This window comes from Suncus etruscus, chromosome 3 (assembly GCF_024139225.1).
Source record: "Suncus etruscus isolate mSunEtr1 chromosome 3, mSunEtr1.pri.cur, whole genome shotgun sequence".
Lineage (NCBI taxonomy): Eukaryota > Metazoa > Chordata > Mammalia > Eulipotyphla > Soricidae > Suncus > Suncus etruscus.
The window spans coordinates 19756919-19784370 of record NC_064850.1 but is presented as its reverse complement, the minus strand read 5'-3'; the positions used below and the strand labels follow the sequence as shown (position 1 = coordinate 19784370).

General features: G+C 39.8%; 3 protein-coding genes and 1 pseudogene across 3 annotated transcripts in view; 1 reads left to right on the top strand and 3 right to left on the bottom strand.

Annotated features, from left to right (window-relative positions):
- VASH1 (vasohibin 1) overlaps positions 1 to 15139 on the bottom strand; it is a 967981-nt gene extending 952842 nt beyond the window's left edge. The window contains exon 1 of the mRNA XM_049770451.1: positions 15133 to 15139. The gene's annotated coding sequence lies outside the window, so the exon portion shown is untranslated. The remainder of the gene's footprint in view (positions 1 to 15132) is intronic.
- TTLL5 (tubulin tyrosine ligase like 5) overlaps positions 1 to 27452 on the bottom strand; it is a 310256-nt gene that overhangs the window by 189176 nt on the left and 93628 nt on the right. Inside the window, exons 19-21 of the mRNA XM_049770318.1 lie at positions 14640 to 14702; positions 8285 to 8323; positions 405 to 562 (exon numbers count right to left, since the gene is read on the bottom strand). Coding sequence (XP_049626275.1) covers positions 405 to 562; positions 8285 to 8323; positions 14640 to 14702 — 260 coding nt within the window. The remainder of the gene's footprint in view (positions 1 to 404; positions 563 to 8284; positions 8324 to 14639; positions 14703 to 27452) is intronic.
- The window catches only part of LOC126004088 (peroxiredoxin-1), a 1184503-nt gene that overhangs the window by 1068644 nt on the left and 88407 nt on the right, over positions 1 to 27452 (top strand). The gene's annotated exons all lie outside the window — the stretch shown is intronic.
- LOC126004056 (bifunctional methylenetetrahydrofolate dehydrogenase/cyclohydrolase, mitochondrial-like) lies at positions 5211 to 6262 on the bottom strand (annotated as a pseudogene).

Below are 27452 nucleotides of genomic sequence, written 5' to 3'. Positions count from 1 at the left end.
AGAAGATTACTCACGTTTAAAATAATTATACCATTCAATAATACAAGATGAGTTGATCATTATGGATTAATGGACTTAATCATTATAAAAAACCTGAATGAAAACACTAGGGATTTTATAAAGGTTAATACTATTTCTAGAGTATCAAGTTATTTATATTTTGGAATAAAAGCAAAATCAAAATATGTGTGCTCTGGATAGTCTTCAGTACAAACATTATAGAATGGCAAATTCAAAATTTAAAATCCTTGTATGAGGAGAGAAAAAAAAACTACACCCCCCCCCCAAAATCTCTGAATAGATGCTATCAGGAAGGTTCTTATTCATGAAATATGAAGAAGCTGACAAAGACAGTCTACTAGGAACAAGAAAAGGGAATGCGGTGAGAAATCACCACTTGGTACCTGGGTATTTCGTCCTCACTGCCCTCAATCTGTTACTCTTCCGTCGACGCTTTCGCACCTCCAAAGGTAAGAGTTTCCTCTCATAAAGAGCAGCGTGTATCCTGGCCTTTGAATTAATGCTCTCTATCTTCAATTCTGGTACTCCCTCAGTGGGCATTCTACAAAAAAATTAACATGTTAGCTACAGTCTCCAGAGAGTTCACTCCTCAAATTATCCTCAGGCTAAGCTTGTGCTCTATTATGTTGACAGGCTGGGCATGGTAGCTCTGGTAAATTCTTTGTTGCTGTTGTTGTTTTTTGTTTATTTTTTGTTTTTGGGTCATACTTGGTGGCGTTCAAGGGTTACTCCTGGCTCTGTGCTCAGAAGTTGCTACTGGCAGACTGGGGGACCATGAGATGCTGGGATTCAAACTATGTCCATTCTGAATGTGCAAGGCAAACGCCCTATCACTGTGCGATCTCTCCGGCCCTTAACTCTAGTAAATTCTAAAAGATAAATGAGAATACTGCATCTATATTAAAACTTTGCTAAAGGCCTATCTGTATTTGTTAAATGCTCAGAACAGAAATAAAAATAAACAAAAATGAAAAGAAAATGCTTGAGATGTCTTACTTCTTATTACCCACTTATTACTTACTTCTTATTACTTATTACCCATATTGACATTTATTGAAGAGATCCTAAAATGCCATCTGTGAACTCATACCTTAAGAATGACTAGGAGGGGCCGGAGAGAGAGCATGAAGGTAAGACATTTGTGTTTCATGCAGAAGGTTATTGGTTCGAATCCTGGCATCCCATATGGTCCCCCGAGCCTGCCAGGAGCAATTTCTGAGCGTGGATTCATCTACCTTCTTGCTGTGGAAACCCAAATTGTGTCCAGTGGGAGAAATACTATGAATAAACCTTTATTTAAACAATTTTTGGCACATGTTCCGAGACTGGCTCTGCTATATATATATATATTTAAATTTAAACACCTTGATTACAAACATGATTGTGGTTGGGTTTCAGTCATGTAAAGAACACTCCCCATCACCAGTGCAACATTCCCATCACCAGTGTCCCAAATCTCCCTCCTCCCCACCCCACCCCACCCCTGCTGGCTCTGCTTTTCATTTCCTCTGTGTCAAAGTTTCTCAGTGCCATTGTTAGTTTGACAAACTGTCAGACTCATTTTCTAAAGTGCTTTAACTAGTCATTAACTCTGATCCTCAACAACATTGACTACTGTCATTTTTCACCAGCTTTACTGAGGTGCAGCAAACTAAAAAGAAAAAAGTAAAGATACATAAAGAATATGAAGTGAGGGGCCAAAGCAAGCAATAGCGCAGTGATACGGTGTTTGCCTTTCATATGGCTGACCCAGGACGTACCTCGGTTTGATCCCCGGCGTTCCATATAGTCCCCCAATCCAGAAGCAATTTCTGAGTGCAGAGCCAGGAGTAACCCTGAGTGTCACCGGGTGTGGCCCCAAAAATTAAAAAATCAAAGGTGCCTTGAGTACCTATATGCAACAATCTTTTAAAAAGAGGGTGCCAAAGCGATGGTGCAGCAGTAGGACATTTGCCTTGCATACAGCTGACCCAGGACCATCGATCCCCGGTGTCTCATATGGTCCCCCAAGCCAGGATCGATTTCTGAGTGCATAGCCAGGAGAAAACCCCTGAGCATCACTGTGTGTGGTCCAAAACAAAACAAAAAAAAATATGAAGTGATACTTTGATATAATTTGAGTCATTCTGCTATACAGCTAGTTGAATCTTTTAATTTTTATTTGTAATTTTCTTATAACTACTGTGCTTACATATTTTTTTTATTAGTGGCTATTTGTCTATTCAAGCACTCCAACCCTCTCTACTTGTCTTTCCTCCCCTCATTCCTTCATTCTATTGTCCAAATATCAGTCTTTTTTTTTTTTTTACTTTTTGGGTCACACCCAGCGGTGCTCAGGGGTTACTCCTGGCTGTCTGCTCAGAAATAGCTCCTGGCAGGCACGGGGGACCATATGGAACACCGGGATTCGAACCACCTTTGGTCCTGGATCGGCTGCTTGCAAGGCAAACGCCGCTGTGCCATCTCTCCGGGCCCCCAAATATCAGTCTTTTCACAACTAAGTTTGATGAACAAACTTAGCCTATGACTTGCTTCATCTTTTTTTTTGTTTTGTTTTTTGGGCCACACCCATTTGACACTCAGGGGTTACTCCTACTATGCGCTCAGAAATTGCCCCTGGCTTGTGGGGGGGGGGGAACCATATACACCTGGGATCGAACCGAGGTCCATCCTAGGCTAGCGCTAGCAAGGCTAGCCTTACCTCTAACCAACTCTCCAGCCCCTGCTTCATCTTTTTAATGTTTGAGTTTCTTATGCTAAAGCAATTTTAATTTTGAGGAAATCTAGCTTATCAGATTTTCTCTTCTGCATAGTATCTAAAAGTTACTGTTGATCCCAAAGTCAGAAAGACACTTTCCTCAAAGTTTTATCGTAAAAGCTTTATTATTTGCTATGAATCATCACTAATCTTTATGAGATACAATTTTTCAGGCTAAGATTCTTTTTTTTTTTAATCTTTCCCAATCTCAGCCTATTTGCTAAAAATTTTTCTTTCCCTACTGAATTGCTTTGGGCCTTTGGTTGAAAATTGAACCATCATATAAATTTGGGTCAATTTCTGAGCTCGCAATGACTGTTAACAGCAATGACTGTTAACACCTTATAGCTTTTCTTTAAGTTAGGTACTTTTCAACTATAAATTCCCAGTCCTTTGCTCTTCTGTACAGTTTTTTTCATAGCTTATTATTTTCCACTCCACTGTTCCCAAGTCTATTCTGATAATTACTGGGATTGTTTTAGGTCTTCAGATCAATTTGGGATGGATGGATATTTTAACAATATTAAGTTTTCTAATTCATATAAAGGATATAACTCTCCATTTACTTTTATTCATTTTAATCATGTTCCATAATATCTGTTACTTTTTACTGTATACCTTTGAAGATCTTTTATTAAATTCATCCCTAAGGGTGATGTAGTTTTAAATGCTACTATAACTTCAAGTTTGTTTTGAATTATTACCAGTACATTAAAATACAATTGATTTTAGTATCTTTTATCTTTATTTTTTAATTTATTTATTGTTTTGGAGACCACACCCAGTGGCACTCAGGAGTTACTCCTGGCTCTGCGCTCAGAAATCACTCCTGGCAGATTTCAGGGACCATATGGGATGTCAAGGATGGAACCAACCATCAGTTTTGTGGAAGACAAACGTCCTAACTGCTGTGCTATCATTCCAGCCCCAGGATAATTGTATTCTCTTATCCTTGTATACACTGACCAGGAACTTTCTAAATACACATTAAAAACAAAAAAACAAAACAAAACGAAAAAAACTTCGGGATTGGAGTGATAATACAGTGGATGAATAGGGTGCTTGCTTTCACATAGCTGACCCAGGTCCAGGTATAATCTCTGGCATTTCCATATGGTCCCTGAACACTGCCAGGAGTGATATCTGACAGGCTCAGAGGCAGAAGTCAGCCTTGAGCACCACCAGATGTGGCCCAACCCCTTCACCTCAACATAGTCACACACACACACACACACACACACGTTTTGAATACAGTAATCAGCGGCTACTCTAAGCTCCATAATTCTCAGGGAACCATGATGACCCTATGCTTACCCTATGCTTACCACCACCACCACCAGGAGATCAAACCTGCCCTATCTCTCTGGCCTAAATACACTCACTTAAGAGACATCTCAGGATTTTTCTACCAACCTAATCGTCATCTGAGGATAATGATAGTTAAGTTCTCCATTTCTAACCAGTGTGTCTTTTTTTTTTTCATTTGTCAAAAGTGTTTTATTAAAAAAAAAAAAAAAAGCCAAAAAGAAAAAAACTTTAACCAGAAAATTTGATTAAAATCAGTATTAATTTAAGCTCTCAAAAACCAATTGAGGGAAAGTCAACAGATGCACCAGAGAAAAGCAAGCAGCTGCTGACAGGTCTTTGGTGGAAAGTAAGTCGATACTTAGCCTTAATGGTTGTTCTGATTTTCAAAAATAGGTTTAAAAAAAAAATCCATATAGTTAACCTCCAACAGTATAAAAATGAAGTCTGAAGATAGAGGGATAACTAAATATGACAATGCACCAAATAATTTATAAAATAAGCCTTTCAAACCTAGAAAACGGAAATGGGGAGATCTCACAAATGTAAGAAACACAAAACCAAACAAAGCAACCCTATACACCTTTCCAAGAGCTAAACTACAAAATGATTACTTAGGACATTACTGACATGTAGCATATCTCTGGTTATCTAAATTAGAGTGAACTTTTCCTACTCAATTACCATTGGTTCTTTCTTTCTACTAATTTTCTTTTGCAACTTTTTCCCTTTGGTTTGATCAGTTGAACTCAAAAGGTTTAAAACCTAAAGTGAGTATCAACTTTGAAATAGCACTTGGGAAATGCAACCCTGGAAAGACTAATTTGAATGGAAGTGGTATGACAGACACCATTACGCTTCTGCTGGTGGCATCACTCACTACATTGACCCGTGTAAACCCCTAGGTTTCTGGCTTCTCTGGAGAGATGATGAGCCACCACAATACTGGTGGCCTCTGGGTGAGGTATGGCAGAGCGATAGGTGCAAACGCCCCCTCTTAAACTCTCAATAAACACAAAGCATTACTTTAAAACATTTCAGTAGAATAAAAAATATTGCATTTCTATTCATCTGCTCGCTTCTCCACTGCCTTGGAGTATTGTTCACCAGGCAGAAAACAGAACAGTTAATTGGTTGCCACTCCATGCTCCTTAGGCTTCAGTATTTCACGTTCTTCCAGCCTCAGCACTTTTTTTTGGCAGCGATAATGGTGTTTTTCATTAGCATTGCCACTGTCATAGGACCCACACCTTCAGGGACCAGAGTAAATATAACCAGCTTTCTTCTTGACTCCTTCAAAATCCTCATCTCCAAACAACTTGAGTTTAGCAGTCACAGGATCTTGAATTCTGTTTATTCCCACATCAATAACAGCAGCTCCTTCCTTGATCATATCAGCTGTGATAAGATTTGGAATTTATGCAGCAAAGCCACAATATCTGCAAGAATTGTATGCTTCTTCAGCTGTTCTTTGGAAATGTGTCGATGAGATTATTGTAACCATGGCATCATCTCCAGGTCGTTCATGTGGCCCATCTGTGTGCAGTAACATTGCAATGGGTATGTCAACATTTTTTGATCTTCCAGCCACAACCACATTCTTCCCTAAAGTTGGAATACCAGTTTGCTTAATTATTTCCCACACACCCCACGGGATAGCTGGTAACATGGAGTATTGATCCAAACATATCTGACCTACGTTAATCACATGAAAGCCATCCATATCCTTGTCTGGTGAAACAGCATTGCAAACCTTCCTCTCATCAATGTGCTCTGGCAGAGGCAGCTGAACAAGAAGGTCATCTACATTATCATCATTATTTAGTTTTTAATTAAAGTCACTAGCTCCTCCTCTGAAATGGAAGCTGGCTTCACAATGGTCTCACTGGTGATTCCCACATACGCAGCTGCCCTGGCTTTGTTGAGGACATAGGAATGACTTGCAGGATTCTCACCAACCAGAATCACACTCAGGTGAGGCCATATGTTGCCTGCAGCCACGCACTGCTCCACCTCCTGCTGCACTTTCTGTTTGATCTGCTGGGCAAGTTTCCTTCCAGAAATGACAACAGCTTCATTTCGAAGGCTCAGCGGTGGGAGGTGCTATGGAGGGTGGTAGCGCCACGCAGGCCGGAGCAGCCAAGTGGCCAACGTGGACAAGACAGAAGTAGAAGCCATAGCCCGTGCCAGTGCCTGGGCCCCAGAAAGCTTAGTGTGTCTTTTCTTTCTTTTCTTATCCTTTTGCTTGACTGTATTACCTAGGAACTCTGGTACCAAGTGAATACAAGTAGTGAAAGGAAATGTCTTAAGGCTCATCACAGAGGGAAAAGTTTTTAATAGGCCACCATTAAAACATCAGTGAAATATTTATCAGATTGAAGATATTGCCTTCTTATTTATCACTTGCTTAGTTTTCTAAATAAACATGTATAAATCTCATCAAATCCTGGTTGTATTTTTGTGCAATAAAATTGTCATCTAGTTTTTATCCTTTATTTAACATTATGCTTCACAGTGGTTAATTTTCAGGTATTCAATCAACTTTGGGGGAAAAAATCTCACTTCAGTAATTTATCCTGTTTTCAATTCCAGAAGAGTCAACATCTATGTTTATGAAAACTTGAGCCTATAATTTTCTTCTCATGTTACTTCATTCCCAAATAGATTGTATCACTTTCCTTGTAAATTTTTCTGCCATTAATTTCTAATTCCACTGTGGTAAACGAACACACTGTGTTTGATTGTGATGCCTTTAAAATTATTAAGAATTGCTTCAGGCTGGAGAGATAGTACAGTGTGTTAGGAGCTAGCCTTGCACATGGCAGACCAGGGTTCCTTCACCCTTGACATTTGACATGGTCCCAACCAGGAGTAATCCTTAAATGAACAGCAGGAATAAGGCCTAAGCACTATCTGGTGTGCCCCATCACTCAAAAAATGATTTTGTATTATTAGTCGCATGCTCCAAATTTCATTTTCTTACACCTCTATGCCAGCCAAAACAAAAAAAAAAACAAAACAAAAAAAAAACAAAAACAACCAACAACCCACCCACATCCCCACATCTGTATCAATATAAAGTGAACACTAAAAGTAGAAAATAGAAACAAAACCCAGTGAAATTTAAATATTCTTGTTATTTAGGATTTTTGTTCCCCTTCCCATCCATGTCAATATTCAAAAAAAAAAAAGTTTTGTTTTTGGGCCACACCCATTGACACTCCTGGCTGTGAGCTCAGAAATTGCTCCTGGCGTGGGGGGATCATATGGGATGATGGGGGATCGAACCACGGTCCGTCCTAGGCTAGGACTTGCAAGGCAGACGCCTTACCTCTAGTGCCATCACTCTAGCCCCTCAATATTCAATTTGAGAACATTATATGAGAGAAAGCATATTCCTCAACCAAAAACTGTAGAAAACTTACAAATTAAGTATGTTTTAATTTGGATAGAAGCTGCAACATTTGATTTCTCTCCATTTTCATTAATTAAATAGAAATTATGAAGCTTCTTTCTTTACAAAAAAAAATACAGTAACGCTTCCAAAGAATTCAGATGATACAACATACTTAAATTCGTAAATGTAAAACAAACAAAAAAATCTAGTCCCTTTCCTAACTTCGCCATTTGGTTTTTGGAGAGACACAATATGAAAGGAATAGGAATATAGTCTCAAAGTCAGCTACAGAGGGAATGTGTTCAGTTGCAGTTGGGGTCTTAAGTTAGGGGATTCTAGCTTGTCCTCTAAGACTTTTCTCCCCTGTCCAAAATAAAGACACAGGTATCTTACATGCTTGTAGTTGCTTGGCAAATAGAAAGCAGCTCCAACAAATCTCAAAAGGTACAAAATTGAAAAACCAGGTATTTCAAAATGAAATAGAACCTCAAAAAAAAAAAATCTAACATAAAAGCAGCCTTGTAATCTCATCGATATTTTTGGTCTCTCTTATAGAGCCAAATAAAACATTATCCTTTGTAATGATATATCTGTACTCACCCTCCCCTCCAAAAAAAAAAAAGTAAATCATAAACTGACATCTGTACATTACTACAGAATACAGTTTCAATAGAAAGCTGAATTGAATTAAAAGTGGTTTTATGGGGGGGGGGGTAAGAAAAAAGTGATTATATAAAATATTGTGTCTAATCTATGTGTGAACAGACATCATGCTCATTTCTCAACTTGCAGAAATCAATTACCTTGTTCTTCCTGCCAGGAGGCTTCTTCTGGGACTTCCCCTACAAAAGCAGAAATGATATGTGGGTTAGAACACACTATGCGGACATTCCCTTCTGAGTTCTCACATATGCGTAGTCCTGAAATTATAAATGCAGAGTTCCAATAAGAAATTATGCCAGAGAAGGGATTTATAGAAAGAGGCAGAAAGAACAATAATGAGAATTCTCAGAAAAGAGCAGAGTATCACAAGCTTGTGTTGAGACAATCCAAAATCATAGAGTAAAGGTCAAATCAATTTTAGAGGAAAATCATACCAGTCACTTACATTGTATATTTACTTATGTATTTGGTTTTGGAGTTCTGGCAGTGCTTAGAGGTTACACCTAGCTCTGTGCTCAGGGATCACTCCTGATGATGTTCTGGGACCATGCAGTGCCAGAGATTAAAGTTGGGTCTTCTGTAAGCAAGGCATGCACACCAGACCACTGAACTCTCTCTTCAGCCCTTAACTGAGTATTTGGTCAGAAATGAAATCAAAATTTATGAATAGAAGCAGGATATATTGCATGACACACTGAAATGCTACCAAACATGCTAGATGACATGCCCAAAGTCAGAGCTGAAACAATTTAAAGTTGAAGCCAGGCTTAAGTCTCTGATCCTTGGGCATTCTAATTTGTACTGAACTGTACTTATAAAATAAAGCGATCTCTTGGGATCCACAAGGGATATTCCTCAAAAGCAAGTTCTCCACAATTAATGAAAGAAAATACTTCTAAGAAAGTGATACTTTTATTAACTATAAATTAAGAGTCAGCCTTGGGTTTGTGATCACAGGAGTTGGGTGTCATTGACTTTAGTTCTCTTATGCTCTTCATTCAACACACTTTTGTTTTGTTTTGGTTTTGGTTTTTTTTGGAGCCACAACTCCGGTGACTCTCAGGGGTTACTCCTGGCTATGCATTCAGAAATCGCTCCTGGATTGGGAGGACTGTATGGGACACCAAGGGATCGAATCTTGGTCTGTCCTAGGCTAGCGTTTGCAAGGCAGACACCTTACCCCTTGCGCCACCGCTCCTGGCCCCGTTCAACACACTTTTACCAAATGCTTTCCTCAAAATTCCCCTTGTTCTGAGGGAGATATGGGATGCATGCTGGGAACAGGTGTGGAGGGAGGTGGTGGGAATGCCCCTGATTTAATGTCACTATGTACCTAAAATATTGCTTTGAAAGATCTGTAATCCACTTTGGTCAAAATAAAAATTATTTAAAAAAAATTCCCCATGTTCCAACATACTCCTCTATGTATGTGTATATCTGCTCTAGGACAGTAGTATCATTGCATAGATTCATGTATCAACCATCACAGAAAAGAGAGGTTAATTAATTCCATTACCATCTGATCCCCTACACACTGCCCTTTTATAACCACACACTACAACCTAACCTGGCTAACTTCAATCTGTTATTCATCACAGAATGGCATCATCTTAAGAATGCAAACAAATGGAAATCGCGTGTGTACCCTTTGGCACTTACTTTGGAAAAAGAGACAGATGGAATCAACACCAAGATTTTCTGTTTAAAACTGAACTGAGGGGCCAGAATGACAGTACAGGGGGTTAATGTGCATGCTTTGCATGCAACCAACATCAGTTCCATTCCCAACACCTCATGGTCCTCTAAACTATAGCTGAGTGCAGCCCTTGAGGTACCAGAGCACTGAGGAGCATGGCCTGGAGACTGGTTAGGTGGAGAGTCTCAGGAATGGGACCTGGGCCCTCCTGAGCACTAATTGGGAGGCCCCCTATACCTTCCAATAATATCAAGTGAAACATTCAAGTCTTTTTTTTTTTCGGTCTTTGGGGCGCACCTGTCAGCGCTCAGGTGTTACTTCTGGCTCTGTGCTCAGAAATCGCTCCTGGCTTGGGGGACCATATGGGATGCCAGATTTTGAACCACAGTCCTGCATGTAAGGCAAATGCCCTACCTCCATGCTATCTCTCCGGCCCCACATTCAAATCTTGATCCGAATCTTTTGTTTCTTTCTCCCCACGTCTTCTCTTAGTGCTAATGTTCTGCTTTTCACATTATCATCAGAAAATCTTGAGGTGACTTTTTGTCTGTTTTTTGGTTTGGGACCACATCTAGCAGTGTTCAGGACTGATGCTGAACTCAGGAATCACTCCTAGCAGCACTCAGGGGTCTATATGCAGTACTGGAATCAAAATCTAGATGGCCACGTGCAAGGCAAGGACCCTGCCAGCTGTACTAGCTCCCCCAAGATGATTTTAAACTTTTTATTAGCTAATGTTATTTTCCAGCAGTTCACAATTACAGCTTTATATTATACAGAAGTACTCCTTCACCTGGGCACCTATGATCACTCTCAGTCTAGGGAAGGGGCCAGAGCATTCAGTTCCCAAGATCTCCAAGTATTGATACTACCACAGTGTAAAACAGAAGGTCGTCACAGTGTTTTCCAGGGAGGGTGGGTAGAGAGGAAGCGGGGTTGTAGACAACAGTCTATAAACGTTTGAAGCTAAGGTTTCTCACAATAATGGTGTTCATTTGTCCAATGTATATCTTGGGGGATGTTATTTTTGATACTTGCAAAGAAGAGACCAGTTAGTAAATAGATGACTATAACACAAAAAATCTAAATCTATAATACAAGAAATCTAAATCAGACCTCTCTGAATCTCGACAAGAGCATAAAAAGTGAACAAAAAGGAGAGGGGAGTAGGGAGGAGAACAACAACAAGCAGGTAATGATAAGGAAGCAGGAAAGATCAAACAACTAATGTCCTGGTTGTTGTGGAAAAAGGTAAAAGGACATGATGAGGGTCTCTTCCTAAACAGGGAAACATTTGGGCCATCAATACTTTATAAGCAGGAATTGTTAATTAGGAACTGAAAAATATCTCAGGGACTGCACCAACTTGTATAACCTCTAGCTAAAATTCAGTATGTCATTCATACATAGGTAGGAAACCAACCACCATAGTTGTATACCAAAAGGAAAAATACTATTTTTCTCAGGGTTAGAGAGATAGCACAGGCATTCTGGTACTTGTCTTCCACAAAGCTGTCCTGGGTTTGTTTCCTGGCACCCTTTATAATCCCCTGAGCATCCTAGCATCCTAACATTGTAGCATCACTAGCATCCTAGCATCACTGGGTGTGGACCCCAAATAAAATACTTTTTCTCTTATTGCTCTGGTATTTCAGAATATTACCAGTATTTATACTTTTGAAATTATGGTAGTGACTAAGTCTTAAGACAGATTTTGTCACTGAATGTGTACATTAAGAACCAATACATTATTACATGTCAGTTGTTTTGTTTTATTTGGGGGGGGGTTACAAAATTGGTAGTGTTCAAGGATTACTCCTGAGCACTTAGGTACTTAGGAGACCATAAGCAGTGATGGGGTTTGAACCAAGATCGTACGTTGAAAGGCAAGCACTTTACCCATTATGATATCTGTCTTGCCCCACATTTTAGTCTTTATCTTTCTATATTAGTGCTAAGAGAAGGTTTCCTAGTTTTGAATCTTGATTGTCTGCTCTTGCCTTCTCCCTTCTTCTGGGAATCTTGAGAATGGAACTAGATTCATGTAGAGTGTCCAAGTCATTTTCAGAAGAGGAACAACCTGTAAAGAAACTTAGGCCAACTACCTATTCTCAGTAAACAGTCCACTACTTATAAAATTGATTGGACAAATAAAGATCACCAAATATTTGAGGGAATAGAACAGTTTGAGATAGAAAGAGTGAAATGAACAAACAGAACTAATCCAGAAAAACACAAAATCTGGAAAGGAACTTTACACAAACTAATAAAGATGAAGATGTAAAATAATATTAAATTCAAAAACTATAAAAACTAATCAGAAAGCAAAGTGTTATTAGAATACTTGCCAAAAAATCTTTAAAGTCCTTCAAACAACTCTCTCCTTTGTTGATATTGGATAACAAAATAGATATGGTGAAGATCTATTTGGAGCTTTGGAAGCCAAAATCAATAAAAAGCTCCCAAAACTTTGACAATGAGATACAAAGTCTGACAAAAATAAAAAAGCAGCAAAGGGAAAGATTAAGAGTAAAGAAATGTGGAAGAAAGAGCAAAAGATCCTGGGGCTAGAGCAATAGCAGAGTGGGTAGGGTGTTTGACTTGCACTCGGCCAACCCAGGTTCAATTCCCATCATCCTGTATGGTCCCATAAGAATGCCAGCAATGATTTCTAAGGGCAGAGCCAGGAGTAAAGTCTGTGTGCCACTAGGTGTAGCCCCAAAACAAAACCAAAAAGAGAGAACAAAATATCCAAAATTCATATAACAGAATTTCTACAAGGAAAAAACTCTACAATAATGACAATTGGAAATCTCGGGGCTAACATACAGACCACTAACCCGAGTTCAATCCCCAGCACCATAGATGATACCCTGAGCCCTGCCAGGAGTGCTCTCAGAGCACAGCATCATGAATAAGTCCTGGATACCAAAGGGTATGGCCCAAACAAGAAAAATAAAAATAAATATTAAAAAAAACCATAAATATTTACACTGAAAGGACTCACTGCAACAACAAATAATTAAAATACAGCATAACATGTTAGTACGGTCTGAAACTACAAAAAGTCACAGAGTCTCAAATTCAAACTGTATTATAAAGTGGTAGTGACTAAAATAGGTAGTGGCTAATTTCCTGAAATAAGACTCTTAGGTATATGATAAATAAATCTTTTTTTTTTTTTTTTTGGTTTTGGGGCCACACCCGGCAGCACTTAGGAGTTATTTCTGGCTCTGTGTTCAGAATCACTCCTGTTAGGCTAAGGGAACCATATGGAAAGCTGGGGATTAAACTTGGGTCCGTCCCAGAGAGGGAGGGAGGGATAAAGAGAAGAAGGGAGGAGGGAGGGAGGGGGGAGGGGGGAGGGAGGAAGGAAGGAAGGAAGGAAGGAAGGAAGGAAGGAAGGAAGGAAGGAAGGAAGGAAGGAAGGAAGGAAGGAAGGAAGGAAGGAAGGAAGGAAGGAAGGAGAGAAGAAAGGGAGGAGGGAGAGGGAGGGAGGGAAGAAGGAAGGGAAGAAGGAAGGAAGGAAGGAAGGAAGGAAGGAAGGAAGGAAGGAAGGAAGGAAGGAAGGAAGGAAGGAAGGAAGGAAGGAAGGAAGGAAGGGAGGGAGGGAGGGAGGGAGGGAGGGAGGGAAGGGAGGAAGGAAGGAAGGAAGGAAGGAAGGAAGGAAGGAAGGAAGGAAGGAAGGAAGGAAGGAAGGAAGGAAGGAAGGAAGGAAGGAAGGAAGGAAGGAAGGAAGGAAGGAAGGGAGGGAGGGAGGGAAGGCAAAAAGGGAGGGAGGGAGGAAGAAAGGGAGGGAGGGAGGAAAAAAGGGAGGGAGGGAGGGAGGGAGGGAAGGGAGGAAGGGAGGAAAAAAGGGAGGGAGGGAGGGAAGGCAAAAAGGGAGGGAGGGAGGAAGAAAGGGAGGGAGGGAGGAAAAAAGGGAGGGAGTGAGGGAGGGAGAAAGGAAGGAAGGAAGGAAGGAAGGAAGGAAGGAAGGAAGGAAGGAAGGAAGGAAGGAAGGAAGGAAGGAAGGAAGGAAGGAAGGAAGGAAGGAAGGAAGAAAGGGAGGGAGGGAGGGAAGAAGGGAGGGAAGGAGGGAGGGAAGGAGGGAGGAGGGAGAGGGAGGGAGGGAAGAAGGAAGGGAAGAAGGAAGGAAGGGAGGGAGGGAGGGAGGGAGGGAGGGAGGGAGGGAGGGAGGGAGGGAGGGAGGGAGGGAGGGAGGGAGGAAATTGGAAGAAAGGAAGACAAAGGCACATTATTTTTCTTGGTGCCAACCAAGCACTGCATGCCACTGTGCTCAGTTCCGGGCTCAGGCCACAGCAGCATGTGGGTAGCAGCACCACTCTGGACTGCTCTGCTATCTGGATTCCAATCATTTCATTTCCCTCTGTTTTCCTTGATGTTGAATCATGTTTTCTTGCAACGCACTGTATTTGTTTCCTGAATCACCCACCTCCTTTCCACATTTTCTGATTTGATCGTTCCAATTGCTCCTGGTCAGACCAATGTGATCTGAACTGCTAAGACTGTGTCCACATTCAAAGAGCCTGGGGAAAATCCTCCTTCAGAAACAAGTTTAGAGCACCAGTATAATTTGCTTAAAGAGCTTTCTGATTTATTCTGCAGCATCTGGAATCTTATAAAAGTGACTTGAGGGAATAATTTGAGAAAAGGAAGTACTATATTGTGTTTTCTGGAAGGCCCTTTCTATAAGAAACTCTGTAAGACTTTAAAAAAGAAACACAACTCTTTACACATTCTTTCTCCTAATCTTATGATCTCGTCCCAATAAGTCTTTAAGATAAGCAAATCCCCACCTGTCTTGGAAGAGGCGTGTTGCCAGCATATAATTCATGGAGGTCTTGTGTTCAAGGTAGGATCTGAAAGATAAAGAAAGAAATATCATTTCTGCAGCTTAAGTGAAGAAAAAAATACTGTATAAAGGTAAAGTCACAAACCAAGCACACAAGTTAACATAGATTACTTAGATCATGTTTCTAAAGAAAATCACTGTCTCGAAAGTGCCAGAGGGAGAAAAGAGTCACCCAACTAAAACTGTAAAATCCAGAGAGGCAATAAATATAATAAAATGAAAAGAATAAGTAGAGGACAATTAAAAAATAAAAATAAAAGGGCAGGAGTTCTTGGATTGATAAACTCAGAAAATAAAACCAGAAGATTAGAATAAAATAATCATGCATAAAATTATAAGTAGCCAGGGAAGGCCAAGGCCAGTTATGGGACATACATGCAAATGCAGCTAGGATGAAAGCCTGTTTCAATTGCATATTTCTTCAAGAGCTTGCCAAGGCTCTGAGGTGCCTCCAAGGAGTTCTATACCTTTCTTTCCACGCATAGTGCAAAAAGTTTACCATCTCCCCAAACCTATCTATTTCCCTTCAATGATTTCCCAATAATGAGGCCCCAGAATTGTGAGTTAGATGACAACACTAGCTACATGACATCAAGCACACCTTGGGAAAAGAATTTTGTACTCAGGGTAACAGGCATTTCAAAAGCTAGATAGTCGACACAACCAATCCATTCAGGCTTCATGCACAATTCCTCAAAATACAGTCAGAGGAGCTTCATTATCACACTCTCATGACACACCTTCCACTGAGTCTTCAGTCTATCTGGAAACCTTCCCGGCACACTCTCCTGTTCTGTAATCCAGCCTTCAAGCAGTAGCTTGAGGGACCAGGAAAGAAAATATAATTGGCAGGCACTTGTTTTGCATGCAGGTAACCTGGATTCAATCCCCAGGACCTGGAGCCCAGTCAGAAGTGAGTCCAGAGTTCAAGCTCAGGAGTAAGTCCCAAATAACTGCTAAGTATGGTCTAAAACAAACAAACACAACAAAAGCAGCCACTCCAGTTCATAGTTCATCTTCTGAACTACCCTGGATAAGTGCCATGAAGGGACATGTTACTTCTTTCCAGTGGGAAAGCATCATGATACACTGGATCAGAAAAGACAATCTGGATTCAGAATATCTGGACCAGGATCCACTCTGTGATCTTGGCAAGTCACATTATTTTACTTTTCTTATCATTAAAATAGAAAATATGTGGGCCAAAGAGCAGGTAAAGTGCTTGCCTTGCATGTGGCTGACCTGGGTTTGATCCCTAGAGTCCCATATATTTTCCTGAGCCCACCGTGAGTGATTTCTGACTGCAGAGCCAAGGATAACCTTTGAGCATTGCTAAGTGTGTCCCCAAAACCAACTAACCAAAAACAATTTTTTAATGGGAAGAATAAGGCTAAGACCAAAGTACTTTAGAATTACAATGAACGACACAGTATGCACTACTTTTATTTCATATTGAGGTAATTTCTCCACAATCAAGCTGGTAATTTTCAAAGGGCAGACATCCCATTTAATGTTATTTTGTGCCTTCCCTTTGCTGCTGCTCTCACACTGCTCCTGGCGGTTGGGCACACTTAGCGAAGATGTTTGCAGATGTACCTGCGAAACGGCTGTACAAACAATCTGTGTCTCAAAGACAGGCAGGGGATGGGAAGGAGGGAAATGGGGGACACTGGCGGTGGGAAAGTTGTACTGGTGAAGGGGGTGTGTATATTTTATGGCTGAAACTCAATTATGAACATGTTTGTAACCATGGTGCTTAAGTAAACAAATCACTTCAAATAAATAAATAAATACATGGTCAAACATACTGAGTTGAGACACTAAAGCCCACTCTGGCTGCAATGCTCTCTGTGATTACCTGCTTGAGAGTTGCAGTGCTGCAACCACCTGGCTCTGAGCCCGAGATCACACAACGTGTGGTGTGGCACCAGGGTCTCAGACAGCAGAGCCGTTGGGACCACGTTCGGTGTATGTGGATGGCCCCAGGGACTGAACTCAAGGCCTTATACTAATAATATATACTAACAATATTATACTTATAATTATGGCAGTCACTCTTTAGCCACAGAGTGAGGAACTTGAATTTTATTCCAGATCATCTAGGATATGCATATAGATAAATAGATGCTAATGAAAAGACAAGCGTTAGTGGAGCAACAAATCTACACCACTCTTGAAAGGCATCTCATCTAGCTTAATATTTCTGGTCTATGTCTTATTTGCTAATTTCTCAGAGGTGCCAGGAAAAGTGACAACACTTCTGAAATCAGTAATTGAGAAAGAATCAAGCAACTTCCTCCTTCTCCAGGGGAAAAAAAAAATCTCCCCTTTGGAAGTGCTGATCCCCTGCTTGGCCTGCACGGTCAGAGGCTCCGCACAGTGGCTCTCCCATCTTGCCAACAAATGAGCATAGGAATCTGTCCAATTCCAAGTCCAACAGGAAGTCCATGTGCTTGCAGACAGATATAATCATGTCTACCAACCTAGACTTTATCAGTGAGAAAGGTAATATTTTGGTCTTCAATTATCATAATTTTTGTCTTATTTCTCGACTGGCTCAGAACCAAACCAGGAAGAAAAGGTATCATTACTGGACTCCCTAGGATACCACAACATTATCCGTAATTGATTCCTTAGAAAAAGGCACTCAAATCAAGTACCGGCTCTCGAATTACTCCAAGGTTCCAAGTTTATTACCCATATTTCACCACATAATCATCAGGCCCTGGTTTTCAATTTAAAGAAAAATTGGCTTATAACCTGATATTATGTAATTCCTGCATGGTAGATTTCTATTTATCAGGCCACTTAAAGAGTAAGCAGACTAGTACTCACCAGTTCATGTAAATGCACCTCAATTTTTGCCCCAAACATGATATAAAATCTGCAACAATTACACAGTGAACAACAGAAAGGACTACAAACTTCAAAGATTCAAATCCTTTAAAAACATATGAAAAAGTGTTTTGTCTAGTTTTAAAGGAACCCCAAACAATATCATTCCATTGAATTCCAAGGTCTCCATAAGATACAACAACGTACATAAAATAAATAAAATTTTATGGTGGCAGGAAGGGGTGTACTTTTTATGGCTGAAACCAAACTTCAAACATGTTTGTAATCATGGTGTCTAAATAAAGATATCATAAAAAATACATTTTTAGATAAAGACTTCTTTATGAACAGATCTGTTTAGAAAGTAAACAAAAATTGGGTCTTTAAATTTTCTACATTTGAGCTCTATGCTTAGAACCACCATTAGAGTTGATTAATGGTGCTTGTTTGTTTAGAAACTCCATATAGCTGAAATATTCACCTATCTGAGGGCCCAATGACTGCACTCAGGAAGGCATTTACAATTTACTGCACAGCTGTCTGGGATAGCAAGAAGCCAGAAAAAGGCAAGTCCCATCAACAGAAGGGGAACTTTTAAGAGCAGTATAATCAGAAGGGTTTAATGAAGCACTGCAAAAGATTGCAGTGGCCTCACATTAAAAACAATGAGTCTTAGTAACATAATACTAAATGAAAAGCAAGAGTAGAGAGAGCACACCAATGTTCTTTTAGAAAAACTAAACATTAGGAGTCTGCTTCTACATGTGGGAAGATAACTGCTTTAGAGAATTCCCTTCTACCATAAACAGCTAGAACAAAGTACAAATGTATAGAAAACAACTGCTTTTAAACACTAAGGAACTGGAAGAGTGTGACCCTGATCCTGAAACACATAAAATGAGCAAGCCCTTGAAATGTCTTTCCCTTGACGGGCTATTTCCAGGCTTGGTCAAGTGCAGCAATTCAGGCAGAGTACAAAAGTCTCTGGGTTAGGATGACAGAGATCCAAGTTCAAGAAAGCAGCTAGAATTTTTCAGAGGGATTAACTATAGAGGAAGAAATCCAACATCATCACGAGGGCCCATTTAAAACTTTGGGTGAATATAAATCTGCACAAATACAAGGTGGAAGTCCAGAGGGTAGGCAAAGAGCAAATGGCACATAGAGAACAAAGGTGAGTTCATGCACAGCTGCGCCGGAAATGCCCACCAGCGTGGATAGAGGCTCTTATTATATACGGGGGTCATTCAACTGACACCAAAGACTCTTTAGAGGAAGAACAATGCAAGAGACTAAAACAAAAAGCTACTCTAAACAAACCATAAAAATGCTTTCCAAGAGTATCTAAAGATTAAAGTGATCTTCAAGTTACCAAACTATCCAACAGGGCTTTAGAGAAGACATTAAAATTCTAACAACTTGGCAATATAACATTCAGTATGTCCAACATTCTATTTAAAAAAAATAATCACTTTATATGTGTAAAAGGGAAAAGTGACAGAAACAAGAAAAATAAGACCCATAAATGAAGAAAAGAACTGAGAAGACAGTGACCAAAAAATAAGCAAAAAATGTTAATTTTTAAAATTAAAATGAGTATAAATATTACAGTAAGCAAAGGAAACCCAAAAAAAGGGGGGGCATAAAAAGAGAAACAAATGAAATTTAAGAAGCAGAAAAAAATCCCAAATAAATATTTCAATAGATAGGAATGGTAGCTATGAAACTGCCAGAAAAGAATGAATTAGGGGCAAGAGCAATAGTACAGGGGGTAGAGTATTTGCCTTGTGCTTGGTCAACTTGGATTGACCCAGGCATCCTATATGGTCTCCTGAGTACCACCAAGAGTGAATTTTAAGTGTAGCCAGGAGTAATCCCTGAGCATTGACAGGAATGGCCCAAAACCAACCCCCCCCCAAAAAAAAAAGAGAGAGAAAGAGATGTATTAATAACTCAGGCACACCAAAGAAGTAAAAAGAAGTTGGGGAGGGAGTTGTACATAAAGTATATCAATTATATTTTAAAGGCACTTAAACACCCCCCCCCAAAAAAAGCGAAATATGTTTTAAAGAAATACTGGTCTAGAGTTTTCTAATTTGATGAAAACTATGACCTCATACACTAAGAAGAACCCAAGCAGGAGAAACATGAAGAAAATGCGATGAAAGCATGCATCATAACATCTCTTGGAAGTCATAATCCTAAAGAAATAATTTTTTTTAAGGGATTTATCTAGAGAAATAGTATGGTGGGTAGGGTGCTTGACTTGATTCATCCAAGTTTGATACCCAGTACTCTTTTTGATCCCTCAAGCCCCAGGAGTGTTTTCTGAGCAAAGAGCTAGAATTAAGCTCTGAGCACTACCAGGTGTGACCCTAAAACTCGGGGGCTGGAGAGATAGCAGAGTGGTAAGGTGTTTGCTTTGCACACAGCCGATCCAGGACGGACGGTGGTTCAAATCCCAGCATCCCATATGGTCCCCCGTGCCTACCAGGAGCAATTTCTGAGCACAGAGCCAGGATTAACCCTTGAGCGCCACCGGACCCAAAATTCAAAAACAAACAAACAAACAAACAAAATACATAAATAAAACCTGCCCCTTCAAAAATATTAAAAATAAAAGGTTGGAGAATAAAAGATACATTAGGTAGAAAAGAACAAAGATAACTGCTATACATAGCTCACTGCTAAAGGATAATGGAGCAATACTTTTAAAATGCTGTGAAAAGGACCCTAGAATTCTTTAACTAGAGAAAAGCATATTTCAAATAGATAAATAAAACATTTCTTTTTTTAGACAAACAACACTTGAGAAAATTTACAGCACTACAGACAGTAAGAGCAATTCTTCAGATAAAAAATGAATAAAAGATAAGTATAAAAGAGTGACAAGCATTGAAATATATAGTAAGAAAAATCTGATATTTTCTCAAATTTTTTACTGTACATTGGACTGCTCAAAGCAAAATTAACAATGGACTACTATGGCATTATAATGAGTAAAATATATGACAAGATGGCAAGAGTGATACCAAAATCAAGAGGAAGAAGTAACAAAGTTCCTAAATTGTATATTAGTTTATATTATCACGTATGTTGTAAATAAAAGATGCATATGTCATTGTATAGCTGTCACTCTAAAAGAAAGCTAGTGAATACAAAGACAGTAGAGAAAATTCAAAGAACACAGAAAATGTACAGAAAATAGCATAACATTTAAACTAAGCATAGCACCATGCCATATACTAGATTTTCAGAAGCTGTTTTAGCTGAGAGTAAAAAGTTTCCATCCTCTGACCAAAGATTAACTCATGTCCCACCCTACAGTCTCTGGCTACCACCGTTCTACTGTTTCTTTTTTTGTTTGGTTTTGTTTTTGTTTTTGGGTCACACCCGGCAGTGCTCAGAGGTTACTCCTGCCTCCACACTCAGAAATCGCTCCTGGCAGGCTCAGGGGACCATATGGGGTGCCGGGATTCAAACCACCGTCATTCCACATGCAAGGCAAACACCTTACCTCCATGCTATCTCTCCAGCCCCTGTTGTATTGTTTAAATTAATTTTGTATTTATTAAAATCAAAATTAATTTTGTTTAATTATTTTCCCAGATTCCCCATATGACAGTTCATACTATCTTTGTCTATCTCAATCTAGATTACTTCCCTTTGCACTATTCCTCCAGATTTACCCATGTTGATATAAATGGCAAGATTTGTAAGAAATTCACATTAAATATAAAATACAGAAGTACTAAAAGTAAAATCATGTAGAAGCCAGAGTGATAGTATAGTGGGTAGGTTTTTTGCCTTGTACACAGCCAACCCAGGTTTGATCCCCAGCATTCTAAGTTTGCCAGGAGTGATTCTGAGTACAGAACCATTGAATGTGGTCCAAAATAAAATCCCAAAACAATTAAATAAAACAGTAAAAAAAAAAAAAAGTATCATGCAAATACTAGTCATAAAAAATTGGAAACATTCATGCAACTATATAGACTTCAGGACAAGAGATTTCTGATTAGCAGAGATAGAGAGGCATACATATTTCAGCATAGTCAAGAAGAAATCTAATCCAATACAGGGGAGGGTGGTGGGCTTGGGGAAAGAAATGAAAAGAAAGGAAATCTAATACATATGTGCCTACTAACAGAATTCCAAATTACCTTTAAAAAATGTAATCAACCAAAAGGAAAAAAAAACAAGAAATTCTTATATAAAATGGAAGATATTTCAATACTGGACTATCTATAATGGAGAAAACAATACAGAGAAATACAGAGAAGATTGGAAAAAAAGAATCAATGCCATAGATCTGGTAGTCATTCACAGAACATTCCACTCAACAATGGCAGAACAGACATACTCTTTTAGTGTACATATTACATTTGCCTGGATAAATCATATTCTGAATCATAAAACATGTCTCAGTGAATTTTGGAAGATGCGAATCATATAAACTATGAGTACAAACTCACAGTACAAGAGAAGTAACAATCTATATATAACAATCTATAGGAAAATCCCCAAGTATTTGAAAACTAAATAACACTTCTAAATATTTCATGGGCCAAAGAAAAAATTAATAAGAAAATGATATGGTATTTTAAATAAAAGAAAACTAGGGCCCAGAGAGATAGCACAGCGGTGTTTGCCTTGCAAACAGCCGACCCAGGACCAAAGGTGGTTGGTTCGAATCCCGGTGTCCCATATAGTCCCCCGTGCCTTCCAGGAGCTATTTCTAAGCAGACAGCCAGGAGTCACCCCTGAGCAACGCCAGGTGTGACCCCCCCCCCCCCAAAAAGAAAACTAGGCAAAATGAGATGGCGCAAAAGTAATATTTAATAAGAATTTATATCATGAAACACAGAGGAAAGAAGTCAGTGACCTCAGCTCCCACTTACAGAAAAAATATGTAAGAAACAAATGAACCTAAAAGTATGTTATAGAAAGGATGTAATAGAGAGTTGCAGAACCGCATCAGAGATAAAAAGGCTACAGCAATGGAGCCTGTGGCTTTGAGACCTGGAAGCCATGTTGGAAGCACCTAGGTGAAAGCAAATCCAAGGTGGGGACCCAAGACTGAGGAACCCACATCAGAGACAACAAGGCATGGTGGCAGAGCCTGTGGCTTTGGGACCTGGAAGCTGCATGCTCCTCCTACTCAAGGAACACCAGCATGGGACAAAGAAAATGTCACACTACAACAGCAACAATGGGAAAACAATGCAGGCCCCCATCATGCATAGAGAACGTAGATGGTAGCTCCAAAGACCCAAAAAGTACCAACCACTTATTTATAGTCTCTCAGCTAAGGGCTCTAGAAAATATGGAGGATGTTCATAGAACTCAAAGAAAGCATGAAATGAACTGAACATGGCACAAAAAAAGAATCAAGAGGATTGAGAATAGAAATAAGAAAACTTCAAAATGAAATAACAGGGCTGAAAAACTTGGTAGGAGAAAGGAAAAACTAACTGCAAAGTGTCTCCAACAGAGTAGCAGTGACTGAAGACAGAAATAGTAAGTTGGGTGGCCCGGCGGTGGCGCTAAAGGTAAGGTGCCTGCCTTGCCTGCGCTAGCCTTGGGCGGACCGCGGTTCGATCCCCCGGTGTCCCATATGGTCCCCCAAGCCAGGAGCAACTTCTGAGCACATAGCCAGGAGTAACCCCTGAGCGTTACCGGGTGTGGCCCAAAAACCAAAAAAAAAAAAAAAAAAAAAAAAGAAATAGTAAGTTGGAAGATGAGATACATAACAACTCCATACAACAGAAGAGGTTGAAGAGTCTTAAAATGAACGATCAGACAATGGGAAAAGTCCTCAAAGAATGTGAACAGTTGAAAATAGAAGTCTTGGATAAATGCAAATAAAGCAAGGAAAACCTCTTCAACAAGTGGTGCTGAGACAACTGGTCAGCCACATTTAAAAAAGCCAACTCAGACCTCTGTCTAGTGCCATGCACAAAGCTCAAATCAAAATAGAATAAAGATCTTGATATCATACCTGAAACTATAAAGTATACAGAAGAAAACATAGGAAAAATACTCCATGACACTGAGACTAAAAAGTATCTTCAAGGAGGAAATACCACTGTCCAAACAACTGGAAACAGAGACTAACAAATGGGATTATATCAAACTGAGAAGCTTCTACACTTCAAAGGAAGCTTCAAATGGTAATAAGGTCACCCATGAAATGGGAGAAATTATTCACTCAATAACCATCAGATAAGGGGCAAATATCTGAGCTACACAAGGTACTGACAGAACTTAAAGACAAAAACATCTAACCCCATCAAAAAATGGGGCGAAGAAATGAACAGATACTTCCTCAAAGAAGAAATATAGATGACCAAGAGGCACATGAAAAAATGTTCATGGGGCCGGAGCAGTGGTGCAAGCAGTAAGGCTCTGCCTTGCACGTGCTAGCCTAGGATGGACCGCAGTTCCATCCCCTGGCATCCCATATGATCCCCCAAGCCAGGAGCGATTTCTGAGCGCATAGCCAGGCGTAACCCCGACATGTCACCGGGTGTGGGCCCCTCCCCCAAAAAAAGTAGAAAAAAGAAAAAATGCTCTACATCACTAATCATCAGGGAGATGAAAATCAAAAAAAAAAAAAAAACAAACAATGAGATATTATTCTCATGCCACAGAGACTGGTACACATCAAAGAACAAAAGCAACCACTGCTGGTGTGGATGTGGGAGAAAGGAACCCTCATTCACTGTTGGTGAAAATGCCATCTAGTCCAACCTTTCTAGAAAGCAATATGCATATTCCTTTAAAAACTGGAAATTGAGCTCCCATATGATCCAGCAAAATACCACTCCTAGGGATATGCCACAAAAACACAATACAATAATGCTCTCTGCACTCCTATGTTCATAACAGCACTATTTGCAATAGCCAAAATCCAGAAATAACCCAGATGTCTGACAACAAATGAGTAGCTAAAGAAACCATGGTGTATCTACACAATGGAATACTATGCAGCTGTTAAAAATAATAAAATAGGGGCCAGAGAGATAGCATGGAGGTAAGGCTTTTGCCTTTCATGCAGAAGGTCATTGGTTCGAATTTCGGCATCCTATATGGTCCCCCGAGCCCGCCAGGAGTGATTTCTGAGCATGGAGCCAGGAGTAACCCCTGAACACTGTTAGGTGTGACCCCAAAACCAAAAATAAATAAAGAGAGGCCGGGTCGGTGGCACTAGAGGTAAGGTGTCTGCTTGCCAGCGCAAGCCTAGGACGGACAGCAGTTCGATCCCCCTGTGTCCCATATGGTCCCCCAAGACAGGAGTGACTTCTGAGCGCATAGCCAGGAGTAACCCGAGCGTTACCGGGTATGGCCCCAAAACCAAAATAAATAAATAAATAAAATAGAATAGAATAACAAAATTTGCCTTTGCATAGATGGATAAGGAGACTATTATGCTGAGTGAAATAAATCAAAGGGAGAGAGATACATACAAAATACTCTAACTCATCTGTGGAATTTAAGAAAAATAAAAGACAGCATAGTAATAATACCCAGAGACAACAGAGATGAGGGTCAGAAGGACCAGCCCATGATATAAAGATCACCACCACAAAGAGTGTAAGTGCAGTTAGAGAAATAACTACACTAACAACTACCATGACAATGATAGAAACACAATGCCTGTCTCAAAGACAGGTAAGGAACGGGGGGAGGAGAAAAATGGGGGTCATGGATGGTGGGCAAGTTGTATTGGAGTATGTGCATTTTGCTGAAACTTAATTGTGAGCATGCTTGCAACCATGGTGCTTAAACAAAGAAATTATTATTTTTTTAAAAGACCCTCTCCCCTGAGTGTATGTGAGTAACCTAATGGTGTGTGGAGGAGCCAGAGGCCAGCAAAGCATGCTGGTTATTATAGTGATGTGGGATGGAAGAGATGCCCACCTCTCTACAAGGTGATATTCAGCTCGTGTCAAGAACCCCAAACCAGGAGTCTCTCGTTTCAACCTGCTTCATCTATATCAGGGGTGGCGAACACGCGGCTCCCGGCCAAAATGAATGCGGCTCTTTGCCTCTTATCATTATTTTGTATACTGTGAATCTTTGCCAAGTTTGGATTTTGTTCTGCTGCTTCTGAGGAGGGACCTCTGAGGAGAGATATCCGAGCGTGTCATCCCTCCCTCCCCCAGGCTGCATCCTCCCGTCTCCCATCCCTCGGAAGCAACTGCACGGGCCAGCGAGTGGGGAACCCGTGTGTCACATGTTGGGTCACATCTTGCCGTTAGTTCTTAGTGTAGAGGACACAGCACACCCTCACCATCACTGCAGGATTTTGACCCTCACTCAAAATGGCAAAATGCAAATGTGTTTAATAGATTATTGTTAAAATTATATGCTTTTGTGTGAGTGTTTATCTGTTTTGGCAGGTCACTGCGTGGTATGGCTCTCTGACTCTCACAGTTTAAAATTTTGGCTCTTTGTGTCAAACTTGTTCGCCACCCCTGATCTACATTCTGGGTAGAGGGTACAGAAAAGTCTGTATTTTACTGAATTCCTTCTTGCTTCAATGTTGAAAGAAGATTGAGAAACTCTGTACTGTAATATTCTGGTACCATAAAGTAAAATTTCCCTGGGGTCAGATCGATAGCACAGTAGAAAGGCATTTGCCCTGCAGGTCACTGGCCCAGGACGGATTTCGATCTCTGGTGTCCCATATGGTCCTCTGAGCCAGGAGCAATTTCTGAGTGCATAGCCAGAAGTAACCCCAGAGTATCACCAGGAGTGGTCCAAAAAAAAAAAAACAAACAAAAAATAGAACTTCCCTGAGCGCTGCCAGGTGTGACCCAAAAAACAAAAACCAGGAGTCGGAGAGATAGCATGGAGGTAAGGCATTTGCCTTTCATGCAGAAGGTCATCGGTTCAAATCCCGGCATCCCATATGGTCCCCCATGCCTGCCAGGAGCAATTTCTGAGCATGGAGCCAGGAGTAACCCTGAGCACTGCCGGATGTGACCCAAAAACGACACACACAAAACAAAACAAAACAAAAAAACAAAACCAAAAACCAAATAAATAATATATAAATAAGAATATTTTGCATTTTATTCTACAAGACTAGCATTGCCCTCATACTAAAACAAAACACACTACAGAAAAAGAAAAATGCAAGCCAAACTTTCTTAATGAACATAGATGTTAAAATTCTAAATAAAATTTCCATAAATCACAGTTAACATATAAAAGGATAACATATGATGACCACGTGTAGTCTATTTTAGGAATGAAATGTTGGTTCAATGTTCAAAAACCAGTGTAATTCACTATAGTAACAAACCCAAAGAGAAAAACATGATTATCTCAAGAAATGCAAGAGCATCTGACAAAATTCAACATTCATTTTTGATTAAAAACTCTTAGCAAAGTGAAAAACAGAGGGGAAGTCTGTCAGTCTGATAAAGGGGATCTATGAAAAGTCTACAGCTGATTCCACACTTAATGGTGAAAGACTTAAATATTTAACCTAAGATCAGGAACAAATTATACATATCTGCTCAGACCATTTCTCTTTGATATAGTGCCGAAAATTCTAGTTGGTGTAATCAAGCAAGAATGTTCTTAAAAGCATCCAGATTACAAATAAAAGCTAAAATTCATTATTACTGGACAACATGACAGAATCTACAAAACTTATATGTGAGTTTAGAAAAACTATTGGATACAGTCTATAAGTAGTATGCAAAAATAATGCAACCCTATTCCTAGATGTAAAAAGCAAACTATTCTTATACAACAATCAGAAATTGAAATTATGAAAACTGTATAATTTATACTAGTACTATAATAAGCAGGAAAACTTATAATAATCTTTAAAAAGGTATGGTACTAACACAGAACACAGCAAAAAAATATTACTAGTAGTGCTAAAGAAGACCTAAATTAATGG